Below are 19,604 nucleotides of genomic sequence, written 5' to 3' on the forward strand. Positions count from 1 at the left end.
AAATGGGGTTTGGAGTGGGAGAACCTGTGTCAGGCCTGGAAATAGCAAAATAAGTCTGTTGATCCTAAGCTGATTAACGGTGAGTGACTCTGTCTTAGGAGGGAGGCTTTTTGGACACGAAATCGGGGGCAGGATTATGGAGAGAGGCAGCCCACAGCCCCAGAGGAGGAAGCCGGGCCCAGGAACCTCTAAGTCCTATTTAGGGTGGGCAGAGAAGAGGAAAACATGCGGGGCTCCCTCCACCCTCCTACCGGCCACCCCTTCTGCAGCCAGTCTCAGGGGCCTCTCTTTGGGCAGCCAGGTCTGGGGAAAGGACCCCACAGAGTCCCTTTGAAACTGGGACCTGCAGGTGGGCCTTTAGTGAGAACTGAGCCACAGAGACCCCAAAATGAGACGCCAGAGCTGGACAGGAGCCAGCCGTAGCTATTTAATTATGGATGGAGATGCAGACTTCCTCCTCCTCACTTCCTTTTGCCCCAAAGGTATTTACCTGGCCCCTTTTTAGGCCCCGCTCTCAGAGAGTGAGTTACCTGCTCCCAACCCGTGTTTCCCAACTTGGTCTTGCTGGATCTCGACATCAACAACTCTCTTTCATGGGCTCCCCCTGGGCCTCACGAGACCGCTTTCACAGCCCTGAATACGCTGCGTTGTCATTTGCTCCCGACACCCAGCACGCTGGTCTCGTGAAGCCAGGCCCCGTCTCTCCCAGGCGACACGGAGAGGGTTCTCATCAACCACTGACCTCCTGCCCTGCCCTGGCCCCAGCCCAAGCCCCTTTCAGTCCCTCACAGCCTCGGCCTCCACCCAGCAGCACCCAGGACTCCCAGCCCGCCCCGTATGATCAAATGCATTCCCACCACCTCCCGCTCCTTTGTTTTTCACATTGCCTCATTTTTCATATTTCGAAATTTACATCTTCTTCCAACAGCATCTTTACAAGCTGCACCAAACCATTCTTGAAATAAACTCACCGAACAAATAAATACCTAAGTAACCAGGGGTGACCTCTGGCCCACAGGCACCCCCATCCAACTGCCTGTGTCACGCACATCCGCACCCACCCCTCGAGTGCCTCTGCCTTGTTTTTCTCACTTGGGTTGAAACTACCTGGCAGTATCTCCAAGACATCCTCCAAGCATGTCTGTAAGTTGCTTTCATTCCCTTCCCGGGGCACAGTGGGGTTACAAATATGGAGACGTGTATTAAAATCACAGGGCAACCCACTCCGGCCTGGGTCTGGGACTTCCCAGGGACCCAAACTCTCCTCCATCCCAGAGAGCCTCTAGTGTCTCTCTGTGCTCTCTCGTATTCTTCAGTGTCCATCCCCTTGTCCTGGCCTTTTGTACGTCCCTATAAATCCTCGTCCTCAACAAAGTAGGCATACAAAGTACGGGATAACACAAAGACGGAAATGCCACCCAGGAAAAGTCTGAGGGGGCTGGTCCTCGGCCCTGGGAGCTCAGCCCTAGCCCCTCCCCCTTACTGATTTTCATCTTTGGGAACTAAGCCAGAGTCCCCCAGCTGTGGTCCTCACTGTGGGGACACACACAGGCAGATCCCCCCAGCCCGGCAGCCCCCGGATCGCAGACTCACCTTGGCAGCCACAGAGGAGTTGGGTTTCTCCAGCAGGTCCCAGAGTTTCTTCCTCTTCTCTGCGCAGCACGTGTTGTCGAACTCCTCGCCCTCCCGCTCCCGCAGCGTCTCGGCCTCCCGCTTGAGCTCCTCGTTCATCTGCTCCTTCTTCTGGTGGTAGCGGGCCTGGCAGCAAGACTCCAGGTAGATCTCGTCGATGCCCCAGTAGTCGAGCTCTTGGCTGAAGCTGAGCGCGCACATCTCCTCCATCATGTGCAGCCTCCCGGTGCGGTAGAAGTTGAGGATGGAGGTGAAGGCGCCCGGGTGGCGGTCGAAGAAGTACTCGTTGTCGTCGAGGCTGTAGTCGTCGCACACCTCGAGGAGCGAGTCGTGCGTGTTGCAGTCGCGGAGCTTGCCCAGCCGCGTGCGGGGCAGGCGGTCCAGGGTGCGCCAGAGCACCTCGTGCGCCAGTCCCCCGACGTTGAGGCGGACGCGCCGGGAGCACGCCTTGCTGCGCACGATCTCCATGGGCTCGGGCGGCAGCGAGCTGGTGGAGCGGGAGCCATGCTTCGTCATGCCCGCCGGCATCGCTGGTCCGGCCGCCCCCGCCCCCCCTGCCCCCCCAGGCCGCTGTCACTCCACGGCAAGGCCCGCTGCTGCGGGGGAGGGGGGCGGGGAGCGCTGTGGGCTGCTGGGGGTGCAGGGGGCCGCGCGGACGCGCGTCACGGCCGTCTTCTCACCTCCATCCCGACGGCTGCGAGGCAGAAAGCGAAAGCGGACGCGGGTCAGCAAGCCAGGAGTTGGGCATGGCTCCTCCCCACCTCTCCACCAGGGTCCCGGCTGGCCTTGACCTTCCGGCGCTTAAGCGGCTCAGTGCAGTAGGACGGCTGGGTGCTGTCCCTCCAGCCGGTGCTGAAGTCCGCCCCACCCCACGGATGGAGGGAGGGGCCGCCCTTCGGGGCGGGGAGGCGGCCCCAGGAGATGCCCCTGGAGTCCCGGAGGCCCCACCCCCGGCTTGCGCGGCCCAGGCGCGACCCAACCGCCCGGGGCGCTGTCCGCGCCTTCGAGTGCTGAAACTCTCTTCTCTGTGGGTCTCCCCATCGAGTCCCTCAGTCGGGAGAGAGGGGCGCTGCATGAAAAACTTTCTTCCTTTCTTTTTTAAAACGAGTTCTCACCTTTTCCTCCCCCGCTCGAGATGATCAGGATTTGGGGGTTAGGGAGATGGTAGCAGGTTTGCTTTTTCTAAATCTTAAAATATTTGGGGGTTTCTGGGGGTTCCAGGTGCCCACCTGTCAGAGGTCACAACAGTCGGGGTGTTCACGACAGCCCCTCTGTCCTGGAACGACCCCGCGCCACCGGAGCAGCTGCTGAGGTCGCTCCAGCGCGGAGGTGGCCGCGAAGGCGAAGAGCCAAGCTGTGCCCGGGGTCCTGCCCCTCCCTCTGCGCCCCCTACCCCACCGCAAGAGGGGCGCGCAGACAACTCGGGATCCGCCTGCTCCGTCCTCCCCTCGCTCCTTCCCCGCCCCCTTCTCCTCCTCCTCCTCCCCCTCCTCCTCCTGCTCCTCCCCGTTCCTCTCCTGCGATGGCTTTTTATAACTCCGGGTTCTGCGCCTTTCCCCGGGCTTGGAAGGGAAGGGGTGGGGGAGGTGGGAGGCGGGGAAACGAGCTGAATTTTCTGGCCTTTTCAAAACGTGCCCTCCTCCTGCCGCGCACTGGTGGTTTTGGGGGTTTCCCCCTGAGCCCCCTGGCACGCGGGGCTCACATCCTCGCCCCAGATGGGGGATCGCGCGTCTCCCAGGCCCCAGCCCGTGCCCGCCTCCCCCCCACCCCGGCTGAAACCGCGGAGCCCGGGCAGACCGACAGGCCGAGCTGCGGCAGGCGAGCCCCCAGCCCGTGTCCGCCTGCGCCCCCTCTGCGGGCCTTACGCCCCAACACTCACCCCCAGGGCGGCCGCCTCCCGGGGCCAGGGACCGCGCATCGTCCCGGCCGCCCGGGCGCCCCCGCCCACGGGCAGCGGCGGTCCCGGGGCCGGGCTGGGCCCGGCCTACCCCGGCCGGGCAGGCGACGCGCCCGGGCTGCAGGCGCGGCGGGGCCGGGGCGCGCTGTCCGAGGCTGGGGGCGCGGGGAGCGCGGGGGGCAGGACCGCTATCCCGCGGCGCCTCCTCCACCTCCTCCTCCTCTCGCTCCCGCGGCGACGGCGGTGGCGGCGGCTGCCTGGGCGAGATCAACAAGTCCGGGCTGAGCTTCGGCTCCGCGCTCGCTGCGATTCTGTCCCGCACTTCGAAGCGCCCGGAGTCGGGCACCGAGGCGGGACGGCGCCACCTGCGGGTCGGAAGCGCGCACGCTGCTTAACTCCTGCCTGCCCGGCCCAGCCTGCCGGCGAGGCCGGGGGCGGGCTCCGCGCCGGGGCCAGCGTCCCTGCCCACCTGGGCACCTCCACGGCCTGCGTCGCGCCCCCGCCCTGCTCATCCGGTCAACAGCGTGGGCTGAGCGCCCGCCGTGCGCAGGTTCGCACACGGGGATCCGAGAGGCAGCTGTGAACCCAGCGCAGACATCCGGCCCGCGCGGAGCTGATGGGAGACAGACTATAAACAAAAAAGTGAAAGAGTATGTCAGGGGTGATAAGCGCTGGAGGAAATAGTGAAGCAGAGGAGAGGGTTAGAGCGCTGGGGGAGGGCAGGTTGCGATGTTGAACGGCCCTTGTTTTCACGAGCTTCCATTCTAGATTCTAGGGTGGAATTCTACAGCCTAGTGGGGGAAGGCGGGCAACGCACACATCAACAAATAAATACGCAGTGTGGCAGGGGGTTATAGCCGCCAAGAAGAAAAACAAAGCGAGGTAAGGGGAAGAGAGAGCGAGGAGTGAGCTAGTTATACAGTCCGGCGATTCGTTCATTCATTCATGTTAAGTTGGCCAGCCGGTTATCGACAGCTTCCTATGTGCCCCCCAAGTGCCAGGCTCAGTGGAGGAAAGTCCTCCCCTGGAGGGCCCTGTCCAGAGCAGGAGGCGAAATCCACCAGATAATCCCAGAAATGAATATGGAACTGGAGGATTTACCCAGAGAGGCGGGCAAGGCTTCCCCAAGGATGCCACCGTTGGGCCCTACATTTACTCACTTATTCTTTCAAATACTTATTTACTGCATCGTAAGCAAATAGGTGCTGGGGATACAGCAATGAGCCCCCCGCCCGCAGGAGAAAAACTGAACAGGACACAGGGCTCCACGGGCAGGCCTTCCCCTCTCTGGCCCTTCTCTTCATGTCTAAAATTAAGGGATCCGTTTCCATAGAGTTGCACAAAATACTATTCCATATTTTTAACCTGTCCCCTTTTCAACACCTGCTTCATGGTGATCCTTGTCCAAGGTACTATCATCTTGTCTCACTGCAACCTCCTCCCTGGTCCCCCTGCTGCCACCCTTGCCTCCTACTGTTCATTCTCCCCACAGCCACCAGGACAACGGTTACATTTCCTACATTGGATCGTGTCTCTCATCTGTTTAAAACCCTCCCAGGACTTCTCCTTGCTTTAGACTAAAACCTAAACTTCTAACCCGGTGCCGTAATTCAGCCCCGCCCTCCTCTCTCAGCTTGTAGACCAGTGGAGGAAGACAGGCAACTAAAAAAACAAACTTTTAAAAATGAGAAAGTTTCTGACTATGGCAAATGTTATAAAAGAAATGGAGCATCATTTTTGGGAAGAGACCAGGCTGCTAGCTATACGCAGGGTGGTCAGGGAGGGCCTCTCAGCGGTGGCGAATAGAGACTGGAGAAATAACAAAGGACCAGCCATAGAGAAAATGAGGGACGGGCATTCCAGGCAGAGGGAATAGCGTGTGCAAATGCCCTGGGGAGGAGAGGGGTATGAGCTTTGTTTAAGGAATGGCAAGACAACCAGAGCACCTGGAACAGAGGAGGCAGGAGGGACCATGGGGCGGGGTTGGTTAATGTGGGTTCCTATGGGCCATAGCAAGGACTTTGGCTTTTAGTCTGAGTGAGGTAGATGGGAGCCATTGAGCAGAGAGTGACTTAGGTTAGACTGGCATCACCCTGGAGGACAGTTAGAGGATGGGTGGGAGCAGGAAGAGCAGCGAGAAGGCCGTTGTAGCTGTCCAGGTGAGAGATGATGGCTGCTTGGTTATGGGTAGCGGTCGTGGAGGTGGGGAGAAGGGGGCAGAGAGAATATATTTCAAAGGTAATGCCATCAGGATTTTCTGATGGTTTGGATGGGGGGTGTGAGACACAGGCCAGTCAGATTCCCTCCTGCTTCAGATTTGCGTTCCTAGGGTCAGAAATGGTTCTCATCTGGCCCTCTCTTAAGCTTAAGCTGCTATAGGCAACCTCCCCCCAGAGGTCTGGGCATTCCTGCAGGAGGCTGCCAAAAACAATAAAGCCTTACTGACAAAAAGAAAAAATTGACTCTATAATGGTAACATTTCCAGGCATTACTGCAGAACACAGCCATCCAGGTACAGCTAAAAGGATGCTCAGACACGCCTTTCTTTTCTATTCCACTTAGCCAAAGAGTGGGGACGAATGTTTGCTGTGCACCTACTACAAATAGTTCTCTGAGGGTTCATAACAGATGAGGTTATTTACAGATGTAGAAACTGAAGCTCAGAGAGACGGAATCTTGCCCAAAGTCTTGCTGGCAAGTGGCCGGCAGAAGCAGGATAGAAATCTCTTTGTTTGACTCCAAAATCAATGGGCTATCTAAATACTAGAGCAGCCTCTCTGCAAAGCCCTTAATCCATTAATTCATTTATTGATCTATGGGATCATTTCACATGTTTACTGAGCATCTCCTATGTGCCTAGCGTGGATGTCAGTGGTGGGAATTGAAAGTAAATAACTGATACGGTCCCTGTCCTCGCAGAGTTACACGCCTCTCTTGCAAGGAACAGGACGGAAAACCTGACGCTTGTTTTTATTCATTTCTTCATTCCCTTTATGCCCATTCCCCTCCCACCACCCTCTCCAGCCCATAGGAAACAACCGTCATGGGCTGACTGTACATTGTTTTGTTTGCATGAATTCATAAAACTGTGTTTGGTGTGCATTTTAAAACTTAAGGGTTTGTATTATAGATTGCATTCTACTTATTTTTCCCCAAGACCCCTCCGTGTTGCTGTGGGTCCACCAGCCCACTGCTCCTAAGAGCTGCACAGCTGTCTATGATGCTGTGTCCTCCCTCGACACGGTCATCCAGATGACCTCCAGCTCCCACCACTGCAATGAATGCACACATGAGCATCCTCCTACATGTCTGCTTATGGGCCAGTGTGATGATTTTCTAAAAAACATTTCCTACAGGATTGGAATTGGTATGTCATTGGGTGTGTACGTACTTAATTCAACTCCGTATACCCAGATCTCCCTACAAATGTCTGCTCCGGGCTGCATCTCGCTCCTGCGGCCCCACATCCCTGCTGACATTTGGCATCATCCAGATAGCTCAGCTTTGACAGTCTACCGCATGCAAAGTAACATCTCAGCGTATTTACACTTGCAATTCTTTGATTGCTAATGAGTCTGAGATCTCTTCATACGCTTGTTGTTCCCCTCGTGTGTAAATTGCCTGTATAAATGGCCCGTTTTTCTACCGGGGCTCTTGTTTTTTTCTTGATGACTTGATGGACTCCTTTGCATAATGTAGATTTTAAGTCCCTTGTGGATTTTAGACATCGTGAATATCTGCTTCCATTCTGTCACCTGTCAATTAACTTTGTCTGTGGTGTCCTTGGTTAAGCAGAAATTCTTTTAATGTGATTAAAATAATTTATTTTTGGCTGTATGATTTCTGCTTGTAAAGTTTTGTTTGGGTCCTCCCCTGCCCCTATGATGCAAACATTTTTGTTTGCTTATTTTACATTTTTATCTTCTACTTTAGGTCTTTAAGCAATTGTGTGTGTGTGTGTGTTATTTGGTAGAAATCCAACTTCATTTTTTTCCCTGTAGTTGTTTAGTTTTCTGAAAACCATCCAGGAAATAACTTCTTTCTCCTACTGATCTTAATCGGCAGGTCACCTTTGTCACGTGAAGTTCCCCTGCACTCCCCACTCTGCTCCATTGGTCTGTTTGTACTTGTGCTCATGTCCTGTTTTTTATTAGTGTGACTTTGTGATGTGCTTTAGTACCTGGTAGGCCTGGTCCCTCTTCTTTGCTTTCCTTTTCTAGGCCAGACTTAGCTACCGGTGGACACTTAATCTTCTCTACAAAATTTTTAGCAAGTTTATTAAGAGGCAATTACTCTTCCCTTGATCTCCTCTCCTACTCCTGATTACTAATCTGCCACCATCTCCTACCCACAGCGACTCTGCCCAAGGAAACCCCTGCGGAACGTAGATGGGTCTCTGGAAAGAAACCTGGGGCCAATCTTCCAGTTAGCTGGAAAGCCATTTCCTCACAAACATGAGCCAGACAGATATTTTGATGTTATTATGTTTCTTTATTTGTTTATTTAGCCCAGGGCATATGTTACAATGTCTGGAGATGTTTTTGATTGTCACAACCCCAGGGGAGAGCAGTCTACCGGTCTCCTCGCTGGCACCTAGTGGGTAGAGGCCAGGGACACAGCTAAACATCACACAAGGCTCAGGACAGCCCCCAGCAATAAAGAAATCTCCAGCCCCAAATGTCGACAGTGGCCAGGTTGAGAAACCCTAGATTAATTTAAAAGAAGGCAAAGATTTTCCCAGGCTGGAAATGCCATTTTCTCAACCAATAATTAATGAGCACCTACTATGTGCCAAGTGCTACTCCCGACTCTAGAGCTAGAGTGGGAATAAAACAGACATTGTCTGTGCTCATGGACTTATAGTCTGCTGGGAGACACAGTTAATAAACAAGCAAATAACTAAGTCAGACGATTCAGACTGTGATAACTACAGTGAAGGAAAGTAAACAGGAGGAAGTGATAGAGCGTGACTAAGAGAGGCACCAGCAACTTTAGACAGGGTGGTCAGGGAAGGCTGCCTGGGGGAGGCACTATATCTAAGCCGAGAACCTGAGGACAGGAGAAGCCAGCCACCTGGAGTTCTGAGGAAGGAGGTAGAGCAAGCGCAAAGCCTCGAAGGTGGAAATGAGCTTGGTGTCTTCTAAGAACTGATGGGTGCTGGGACCAGCCACGCAGAGCCTGGTTGTGATTTTATTCTCAAGGTGAAGGAAGGAGTTTGGGTTTTTTCTCATTGCACTGGGAGGCCACAGTAGAGTTTTCTGAAGAGAAGCCCCATGTGCTGGCACGTGTTTGGAAGTCATTGCTCCAGCTGCCGTGTGCAACAGGAAGTGTTGGAGGACAAAAGCCGGTGGCAGGAACACCCATGATGAGGCTTCTGCAATTGTCCAGGCCAAAGGTAATGGGACTTGGGCTGGGATGACAGTGCTGGGGGTGACTGGGCGATCTCACAGCCACAGGTGTCTGATGGGAGATTCTTCCCCAAGCCCAAGGCCAGTGCTGGGTATTCCACGCCATTTAGAGTCTTCCCCGCTAGCGGCCTGATGCCCGCGAAGTCTGGCTCCAGATCAGGCAAAGAACATCTCGGTACACCTGGATTGTGGAAATGCAGACGCTGAGAACAGCTCTGTCACTGTTCAGCAAACGGCTCGGTTGCTACTACTCGTCCGTTCATTTCCTCAACACGGATTCCACGCAAAATTAGGATGGCAGTGTGACCTAGCGGCTCAGAGAAAGGGTTCTGGAGTCAGAGTGGTGCCATTACTTCCTTGCAGAGTCACCTTGGACAAGCGGCCTAACCTCTCTGAGCCTCAGTTTTCTCATGTGTAAAATGGCCATGGTAATAAAGAGAGTACCCATTTCATAGGGTCACTGTGAGGGATGTATAGAAGGCACTTAATCATCGCCAGCTCTCACTGTCTGGTGGACTGTAGGTTACCTAAGGGCGGGAACTGGTTGGTCCTGCTCATCTCAAGTAACAGAACACTTAACTAATAGAGGCTTAAAGAATAAGGATATTTTCTTATCTCACATAGAAAGTTAGGAGGAGGGGGGTATGAGAGTTGATTCAGCAGCTCAACTATGTTATTAAGGACCCGGGTTTCTTCCACCCTTTTGCTCTGTCTTCCTTAATATATGGGCTCTTTGTTCCCAAGCTTGTTGTCTCATAGGCACAAAATGGTTGCTATCACACCAGGTATCAATTTTCATAAAACTATATTCAAAAAGCAGAAAGGAGGTGACCCTGGGGCCAAAAATAACTCTTTTATCCTGCTTCTCTCTCTTTCTCTGTTGGAGGCCAATCCCTCCACCCACTGCCCACTTCCCCTACCATCTCATTGGCCAGAGGTGGGTCATATAGCCACCCCTTGACTAATCACTAGCAAAGGGAACAGGATTCTCCCCATAGGACTGGGTTTACTATTGCCTTTACAAAACTGAAGTTGCTTTAATAAGGAAGAAGTAAAGATGGAAGTTGGGTAGGCAGCCAACAGTGTCTGCTGCTCTGTTTACAAGTGCCCAGCACAATCCTTGGTACAGACTAACTGTTCAATAAATATTCTTTTGAATGAATAAATAAACCCACTTATATGACGGCATATAAAAACTTATGAGTAAGACTCATCTCGGACTCCAGGGGTATCCAATCCTATTGGTGGGGGCAAGAGATACAGAAAAAAAATTGGCAAAGAACTCTGTTATCGTTTCCCTCCCCAGCTCCAAGCCTTCGGTGAGGAGACCCCCTGAAATCATTTACAATCTCAATGTTGGCTGAACTGATATTTGTAAATATCTTTTTAAAAAGAGAGGGATAGTATGTAAGCAGTGTTCCGACAGGCAATCCCCTATACCAAATAGCATGAGTCATACGCTGGTGGTCTGCAGGCCTGTGTTGTTTGACCATTAGATTATTTTTTCATTTGAGTCAATATTTAAACATCAGGGGAGTTTACATAAAAATATGGGTTTCTGGCTTCTCCTGAAAAATCAGAGGATCCGATTAACACTGGAACCACATTCTTGTGTGGCATGGCAGTGACGGCTGGCAAAGAGTAGTGGCTGCCCTTGAGCCACGGCTGCCCCCGTTAACACAGAACATGCTGTTCTACTTGCCACGGTCTCTACTTCTCCCCAATTACCTTCACTCGAGTCACTTTCCGTATTGATGTTACCTGCCTGGTTCCGGTACAAATTTACTTCTTACATGCAAAGGCCAAGGAAGTCCAAAAAGGTTATCTTGCATTTCTCTGTTTCCCCAGGCTCTGAGCAGTGCCTGATTTAGAATTTCCATTTTCTGAATGAAAAGACTGTAAGTTATTTGAAGGCACATGGCCTTCATTTCTGATAATTGTCTGCTATCACAAGAGGAGAGACTACCTGGAAATAAAGTCATTATAGGGGGAAGTAAAGCCCAGAGATTAAGATACTGAGTCCTGACAATATATCCTGGGTCCAGCCATGCCTGAAGCAGTGCCACTGGATTTTCCAGTTATGTGTGCTAGTAAGTATTCCTTTTTACATAAGCCAAATTGAGTTGTCATTCTGTCATCTATACCCAAAAGAGCTCAACTGATACAATCCTCTCTCCACTGACTGGAAGTTTATCATCTACTTGAGAAGAACATATATTTATAGGAAAGAGGGCAAAAGGAATAATAAAACTCAGAATATTCTATACAGAATTATAGACTATTCCCCAATTAGATCTCAAATACGACTATCTTATTTAAAGATGGAGAGACTAAAAAGCTCAGCGAGGGGAACGGTATCCCAGTGGTCAACCAGTGAGCGGGCAGCCAAGTCCCAACACCGGGTCACCCGACTCCTGGAGCAGTGTTCCCAAAATGTCCTCTGCTCAGGCCCTCTTGGCAGACATGCTGCCAAGATTTTTCTTCGAGGCTGAGTGAGGTCAAGTCAACCCAATTCGCCAGTGTAAGTACAAGTGATATCCCATTTAAAAGGTGCTGGCAAGAGACGTGCTCATTTGAAGTCAGATCTTTTTTCTCTTGGACTCATAACACCAGCCATCATTTATTTATAATTCCGCTGAGTACCCTACTCAGCTTACTAGGCACATCTGGACGTGGAGCAAGGCTAATTCATGCCCCCTGCCCTCCTGAGTTCCTGGGTGGGAACAATTGCTGTATGAGAGCAGTTACAGGGGCACCCGAAGGCTCACGGGAAGACATTACATCTCTGAGTGGGTGTCACTCCGGGCAACTGCTCTGTGCTGTGGCTTCACCCAAAGCGCCCGCAGCCCCAGGGATATTTCCATCAGCTTGAACTCGTCTTCTCGCCCATTCCTCTTTTGTCACACCCCAAAATAATAATCACAAGTATGAGTAAAAAGGAGATAATGATAGAATCTGCCTCACAGCGTTGCTGGGAGGGCTAATGAGAAAATGCATAGAAAGTGCTTCGCGCCTTGCCTGAAACTAGTAACTACTGATTGACACGGGAGTAGTAGCAATACTAACGACCACAGTAACAACAGCCGACATTGATTGAGCACCTACTATGCGCCAGACACTGTGCTAAATGCTTTGCACGTGTCTGATCTCATTTAAGATTCTTTCTAGCTTTTTCACTCTTGGGCTGAATATTCCAATATAAACAAGACCTATTGGCTGTTGGGTGATACGGGAGTAGCCAGATGTCTGATTCTAGCACCTACTCTATTTTCTGCGAGCCCGATTGTCTTTGTCAACCCTGGGTTCCCGGCCTGAGTTCCTGGTAAAGGAATGAGCCTGGTTTTCTTTTCTTTTCTTTTTTCATTTTTTAAATTAAAAAAAAACCTTTTTTAGAGATGGGATCTCACTTCATTGTCCAGGCTGGCCTCAAACTCCTGTGGGCTCAAGTGATCCTCCTGCCTCAGCCTCCCAAGTAGCCCCGACTATTGGCACGCGCTACCGCTCCCAGCTACGCCTAGTTTTCTGATCAACCCAAACATTTATCCAACTCTCTATTTTTTTCCTATCACCTATCCATCAACCTAATCATCCCCTCATCCATCCATATAGTCAGCCACTAAATGATGGAATTACCCACTCACCCGTCCATCTACCCACGCCCCATGCACTCGCCCACTCACTCATCCATCTTTCTTTCAATTCACTCATATATTCCATCCACTATCCATCTTTCCACCCACTCATCCACCCGCCTACCGATTTATCCATCCATCCACCCATCCATACGCCATCTGTCTACCCATCCATCTATCTGCCCAGTCACCCACTCAACCATCCACTCAATCACTCATCCACCCTAAATATTCGTGCATCTCTCCACCCCTCATTCACCCATCCATCCATCCACCCACCCACCCATCCATCCATCCATCCACCCACCCATCCATGAATCTACCCACCCACCCAGCCATCCCCACCCAGCCATCACCTAATGTTTGGAGTGACACTCTGTGCTGATCCCTGGCATGGTCTCTTGGGCTCCCTCCCTAGAAGGAAATGTGGGTGACACCAGAGGGTCCCCAGAGAGAGACAGATAAACCTGCATGTAGCCCAGTCTGCCTCTTCGTGGCCAGGACTTTCAAAGCCATTGACTTCCAGGGTCTGTGGCCAAGCGGCGATGGAATGCAGGGCAGGGCGGACGGAGGCACACGCTTCCAGCAGAGCAATTAGAGGTAAACTGATCTCTCCTCCCCACCGAGGAGCCTGGGAACTCCGAGATGCCATGGAAAAGGGGCGAGTCAGCAAGAGGAGGAAATCAAAGCCGCAGAGATCAAGAGCTAATTAACTGATTCTCCTGAGATAATATTTCATTAAAACCCTGCTCTCCTGCCCTCTGGGGACTGCTGTCTCTTCTGCCCCCTCTCCGCTGTCCTTGTCCACCCATTCCTGGGCTCATCTGCCTCCTCCCTTGCCCCTCTTCCCCAGCTTTAGCCCCCCTCTAATCCAATCTCCCCCCAGCTACTAGGGGAGACTTTGAAAGGCTCGAGTCTGAGCATGTCAGTCCCCTGCTTATAATCCTTCCTGACTCCTCCTTGCCAAGACAAAGGACAAGCTCCCTGGACGAGGCGGAGGCCGTTCGTTCATTGAGCACACGTTCCCCACGTGCCCCTCCTCTCACACAGCCTGGGGGGCGCAGGGCACCGAGCATGTTTCTCGCTTCCCCACACGCCACCCCTTGCCACACTCCTGCATTCAGCAAAGACGTTCCAACCTCTCGCCCGGTGCTAGGCAGTTCCCAATGACGGTCCCCAGTGAACTTGTCCCATTCACGCCTTTACTCAGGCCCCTTCCACGTTGGCTCTGGGCTCGGCCTTGTGTCTTGCATTTACCAGTGGAGTGTGGTGACAGTGATGCCAGTTCCAGGCCTAAGCCTTTAGAAGGTCTGGCAGCTTCTGCTTTTGTGCTTTTGGGAGCCCTGAGCCACCACGTAGGCAGCCTGGTTACCCCGCTGTAAGGGACCATGTGGAGAGGTGGCACAGAGAGTGAGCAGCCCCAAAATTACATGGAGAGAGAGGCTCAGCCACCCCGATGTTACAGCTGAGCAGAGCCTTCCAGCCACTTCTACCAAGGCACCAGACATGCGAGTGAAGCATCGTGGGTGTTGCAGCCTCACCTGACATCTGACCACAGCTACGTGAGCGACCCAAGTGAGACCAGCAGGAGAACCATCCAGTGGTAAGCCCCTGTCAACCCACACGACCACGAGAAATAATAAAATAGTTCTGTGTTAAGTTGCTACATTTGGGGTTGTTTGTTACACGGCAACAGACAACTGATGCAAGGTCTTTGCTCCTGCTATTTCCACCGCTTAGAATCCTTCTCCAACCCAACTGTCTTCTTTTCCCCGCATGGCGAACTCCTATTCACCTTTCAAAGCCCATATCCAGTGTCACCTTCCCTACCTCCTCCTAGCCTGTGTTAGTATCTCTTTCTTCTGGGAAACTATTAGGAGGCTAACTTAGGATATTCATCTTTTGGTCTCTTCCACTATGAATGACAATATTCACTCATTTAATGCTCACAAGAACCCTACAAGGGAGATGTTACTATTATCCGTTACCCCTATTTCACCAGTGAAGAAGCTGGAGCACAGAGAAGTAATCCAATCGCCCTGGTACTAAGTGGATCAACAGAGATGCAAACCCAGGCAGAGCCCACGCTCTATCCACTATGGCATATGGCCTCTAAGTAGAGTATGAGCAGTGATGACATTTATTATCTCATTTAACACAAAATCCAGAAGCCAGGGTCTGTCACGGCAGCAGCTTAGAGGTCTCAGGATTCTTGGTTGGTTTCTGGGAGAGTCTCTTGTCCTCATGACAACAAGACGACTGCCGTGGTCACGTTCTCACTTGACCACTCCGAGAGAGAGGAAGGAGGAACATCTCTCACATTTCTGAAGTCCCACAGACTTTCCCAGCCACCTCATTGGCCAGTACTGGGTCACATGACCACCACTAGCCCAGTCACTGGCGGGGGTGCCCGATGCCTATGCTTAGCTTGGCCCCATTTTGATTTGGAGGTTGGGCCCATTTTCTCTGAGCACATGGCTGCCTGATATCTAAAGAAAATAAGGGTTTTGTTTAGCAAAGAGATTGGGGGCTTGGCTCTTGGCCAGGCAATCAGCATTTCTGCCGCAGTGGGCAGGTCTCAGAACACGTGATAGAAAGTCACAGAGGCCCTGTTCACCCCAAGGACCCAGATGCCCCAAAGGTCACTTTTGTGGGTTTGCATAATGTGGGTGCACCTGCCTTGTCTCTCCCAGGCCACCCTGAAGTCCTGGGGAAGGTCCCAAGCAACAGGACAGCACACTGCCAACGCCCCCATTCATCACCCTTTCCTTCCGGTCCAGTGAGGTGTTACAGTTGTCACTGCTCCATTGTGAAATGAGAGGGAAAACACGGACGAAGGAACTAGACTTTTTTTTTTTTTAAGACAGGGTCTTGCTCTGTCACCCAGGCTAGAATACAGTGGCATCATCATAGCTCACTGTAACCTCAAACTCCTAGGCCCAAGCAATCCTCCTGCCTCAGCCTCCTGAGTAGCTGGAACTACAGGTGTGCGCCATCACACCTGGCTAATTTTTGTATTTTTTAGAGAGACAAGCTCTCACTATGTAGCTCAGGCTGGTCTCGAACTCCTGGCCTCAAGGGGTCCTCCTGCCTTGGCCTCCCAAGGTTCTGGGATTACAGGTGTAATCTAGGCCTAGAACTTGGTTTTCGTGAAGCTACGTTGATCCCGTTTATAGCATGGTGGCTCACTTCCCTACTTAAACCCAGGGCACTTAACACACACACCAGCCTCCTGGCCACGGCTGACAGCGACGTGCTCCTGGAGCTTCTCTGGCTGCCCCCTCACCCAGCCTCAGCCCGCCTCGCGTGCTCACCGTTTCTGCAACACAGCAAACCTCTTACCTCTTTAGGGTCTTTGCATTTGCTGTCTCTTTTTCTTGGCATGTTCTTCCCCTGGTCCTTTGCAAGGCTGGTACTTGTCACTCTGACTTCAGCTCCCATGCCACCCGCCTGGAGACTTTCCCTGTCCGTCTCCAAGGCCGTGGCATCTCCACTTCCGTGCTCCCATTGCGTGACATCCTGCTGTTTGCTGGTCTTCACAGCCCTCCTCGGCATCTGACACGTGCGCGCTGATTTGCTGCTTTGTTGGATGGTCCTTTCTGCCTGAACGTGACATCTATGAGGACAGAGACCTTGCCCGGACTGGCACTGTCCCCTCCTCCCGCAGCCCACTCTTCACACACAGCGAGACGGATCCTGCCCGAATATGCCAGAGCACGCCCCTCCTCTACCCAGAGCCCTCCATGGCTCCTGGCCACACCGGCCTCCTCCATTCCTGGAACCTGAGGGGAGCTTTCCATCTTTGCACTGTCCGCATCTCTCTGGAACATTCTTCCTTCAGATATCCAGATGGTCTGCTCCTCTCATCTCCTTGAGTTTCTGTTCAAAGGTCCCCCAGGGAGGCCGTCCCTGCCCACCCTATTTAAAATTGCACTTTCCAACCCCCTTCTATTCTTCTCCAAAGCACTCGTCACCATCTGACCTACTTGATGTTTTATTTACCTAGTTTATTGCTGTCTCCTCCATCAGAAGGTCAGTGCCATGAAGATAAGGATTTTTTTTTTTTTTTTGGTCTGTTTTACTCACTGCTGGGTCCCTGTTGCCTACAACGGTGCCTGGCACATTCGAGGTGCTCAAAATATTTACTTTATAAAAAATATAACAGCTTCATTAAGACATAATTCATATACTATAAAATTCACCCATTTAAAGTGTACAATTCAATGGTTTTTTTTTTTTTTTTTTTTGAACAAGCACTCTGTTGCCCTGGCTAGAGTGAGTGCTGTGGCGTCAGCCTAGCTCACAGCAACCTCAAACTCCTGGGCTCAAGCGATCCTCCTGCCTCAGCCTCCCGAGTAGCTGGGACTACAGGCATGCGCCACCATGCCCGGCTAATTTTTTCTATATATTTTTAGTTGGCCGATTAATTTCTTTCTAATTTTTAGTAGAGACAGGGTCTCCCTCTTGCTCAGGCTGGTCTCGAACTCCTGAGCTCAAACAATCCGCCCGCCTCGGCCTCCCAGAGTGCTAGCATTACAGGCATGAGCCACCGCGCCCGGCCCAATTCAACGGTTTTTAGTATATTCACAGAGTTGTACAACAATCGCCACGGTCAATTTTAGATTTCATTAGTGCTCACTCTCTATTTCTCCCCATCCATGCCGTCCCTGGCAACCACTAATCTACTTTTTGACTCTACAGATTTGCCTATTCCGGACATTTCATATAAATGGAGTCATATAATATGTGACCCTTTGTGACTGGCTTCTTTCACTCAGCATGTTTTCAAGGTTAATTCATGTTGTCCCATGTATCAGTACTTCATTCCTTTTTATTGTCAAATATCACTTTTTATTGTCAAATGTGGTCTGTATATACCACATTTTGTTTATCCATTCATTAGTTGATGAACTTTTGGGTTGTTTCCACCTTTTAGGCTATTAAATATCAATTTTTGAGTGAGTGGTTGTGTTAATTCTGATATGGAACCTACCTTTCTGCTTTAGGGAGATTAAACTGACAGTGGCAGTAAATGACAGATCTATTTCTTCTTCTCCCCCGGCCCCCTCAGAGACAGGGTCTTGCTCTGTTGCCCCGGCTGGAGTGACGTGGTTTCATCAGAGCTCACTGTAACTTCAAACTCCTGGGCTCAAGCAATCCTCCTGCCTCAGCCTCCAAAGTAGCTGGGACTACAGGTGCACGCCACCACACCCAGCGAATTTTTAAAAATTTTTTGTAGAGGGGTTGCCCAGGCTGGTCTTGAACTCCTCACTTCAAGCGATCCTCCCACCTTGGCCTACCAAAATACTGGGATTACGGTCATGAGCCACAGTGCCCAACCTACTGATGTATTTCTTAATGTCCTTACCTGGCAAAATAAAACACTGGAATCCTTCTGTTGACATTAATGGTACAAGGGCATGAAAGGCCAAAGTCTTGGAGCTGCTGTAGATCCCTAAAACCTAGAATGTGAGCTTGGCTCAGGAAAGCCAAGCCTTGTCCCTCTGGCCCTGCCATGTGGCTCAGACCATGACTGGTAAACAGGAGAGCAGAATGCAGTGCTTCTTAAGCTGGGCTATGGTGCCCCTCTGGCGGCACACACTGATGTTCTGGAAAGACTACATTTCCCAGCCTCCCATGCAGTAAGAGGCGGTCATATGGCTAAGTTCTGACCAATGGGATGAAAGCAGGCTTTTCTTCTCTTTGCTCCTCCCTCCTTCCTGCTGGTTGGAATGTGGACAAAATGGCTGGAGCTTAAGCAGCCCTAAGTGGAAACCACTGTTTATAGACGCTAGCAGGACCCGAAAAGTGGTGATTGTGGAGATGCCACACCACCTCTGGTCTCCCGTATCTGCTTGAGAGAGAAACAAATGTCTGCTGTTCTGAATGTAAACAATTTAAAATGTAAAATGTTGTCGTGTGACTTCAAGAAGTCTGCCACACACAGCCAAATCCAGTCCCACCGGATGTGCCTCCATGACCCTGGATGAGGAAACTGTTGGTGACATCTGCCCTGGGACATAATTTTACTCCAAGGTTTGACAGAAAGAACAATTTCCCCCTTTTCATTGTTCACAGAGCTAATTTAATCCATTTTACCCTTTCTTTTTTATCCTAAAGCAAATGCATGCATTCTGACGAAGGATGGAAGACATCCAATGAATTTTTAAGAGACGTTTTGTGTTGTCTGCTTGTGACCTTCCACCCCAAGGTCCTCTATGGGTGCCCAGTCCCTCCACTGCCATCAGGAGCATCACTGATGGAACCATCTCAGGCAGCAGACAGGCCTGCATTGGAATCCTGAGTCTACTACTTCTTAGCCACCTGATCTTGGGTGAGCCACTTCACCTCTCTGACCCTCAGTTTCTTCCTCTGTGAAAACGGGGATAATAATACATGCCTTGACAGATGGGTGGAGGTGTGACTTGATTCTCTCTATGAGAGGCCCTGGCCCAGAGCTGGGCACAGGGTAGGTGCTCTGTACTCCCATCCCAGGGGCTAACCTGACCATTTCAGACATGGCTGACTCCCTCCATCAGAATCACACTCAGAGGCAGTTCCACAAAAAAGGACGGTTTAATAGATTTCAGCATGTTTCCACTTGACAATGTTATATGAAAATAGAATTCTTTATTAAAATAGCCATAACAATCACTGCTACTCAGGAAACACCGTTTATAAAAAAAAAGCATCAAAATCTTGCCCAAAATGACTTTGGGCAAGACATTTGGACTCTCAGAGCCTGTTTCTCCATCTGGAGAACGGCAGGTAAGATATCACCAGCTCCCTGTGGGGGGGTCCACCGGTGGGGGAGGTGGCTCTGGGTGGTCCATGTGGTGAGCAACGTACTCCTCCTCTGTCCCTGGAGAGAGTCAGGGAGATGCCAGTGTGGCCTTAAGGCAATTAACACTTGCTCATCTCATTTTGTAACGGAGAAGAGACAGCTCTAAGGCTCTGAGCCTTGGCGACACCAGCATGGAGCCCCCCCTACTCCCGCAAATTTATTTTTCACAGCCACTTTCTATTTTTGGCAGC

General features: G+C 51.4%; 1 protein-coding gene across 1 annotated transcript in view; it reads right to left on the reverse strand.

The window, feature by feature from the left end:
• Positions 1-3,526, reverse strand: part of KCNB1 (potassium channel, voltage gated Shab related subfamily B, member 1) — a 97,989-nt gene extending 94,463 nt beyond the window's left edge. The window contains exons 1-2 of the mRNA XM_012654700.1: positions 3,512-3,526; positions 1,594-2,326 (exon numbers count right to left, since the gene is read on the reverse strand). Of these exons, the coding sequence (XP_012510154.1) occupies positions 1,594-2,160 (567 nt within the window). The 5' untranslated portion in view covers positions 2,161-2,326; positions 3,512-3,526. The remainder of the gene's footprint in view (positions 1-1,593; positions 2,327-3,511) is intronic.
• Positions 3,527-19,604: the final 16,078 nt, after the last annotated feature.

This window comes from Propithecus coquereli, unplaced genomic scaffold (assembly GCF_000956105.1).
Source record: "Propithecus coquereli isolate 6110/MARCELLA unplaced genomic scaffold, Pcoq_1.0 Scaffold444, whole genome shotgun sequence".
Classification (NCBI taxonomy): Eukaryota; Metazoa; Chordata; class Mammalia; order Primates; family Indriidae; genus Propithecus; species Propithecus coquereli.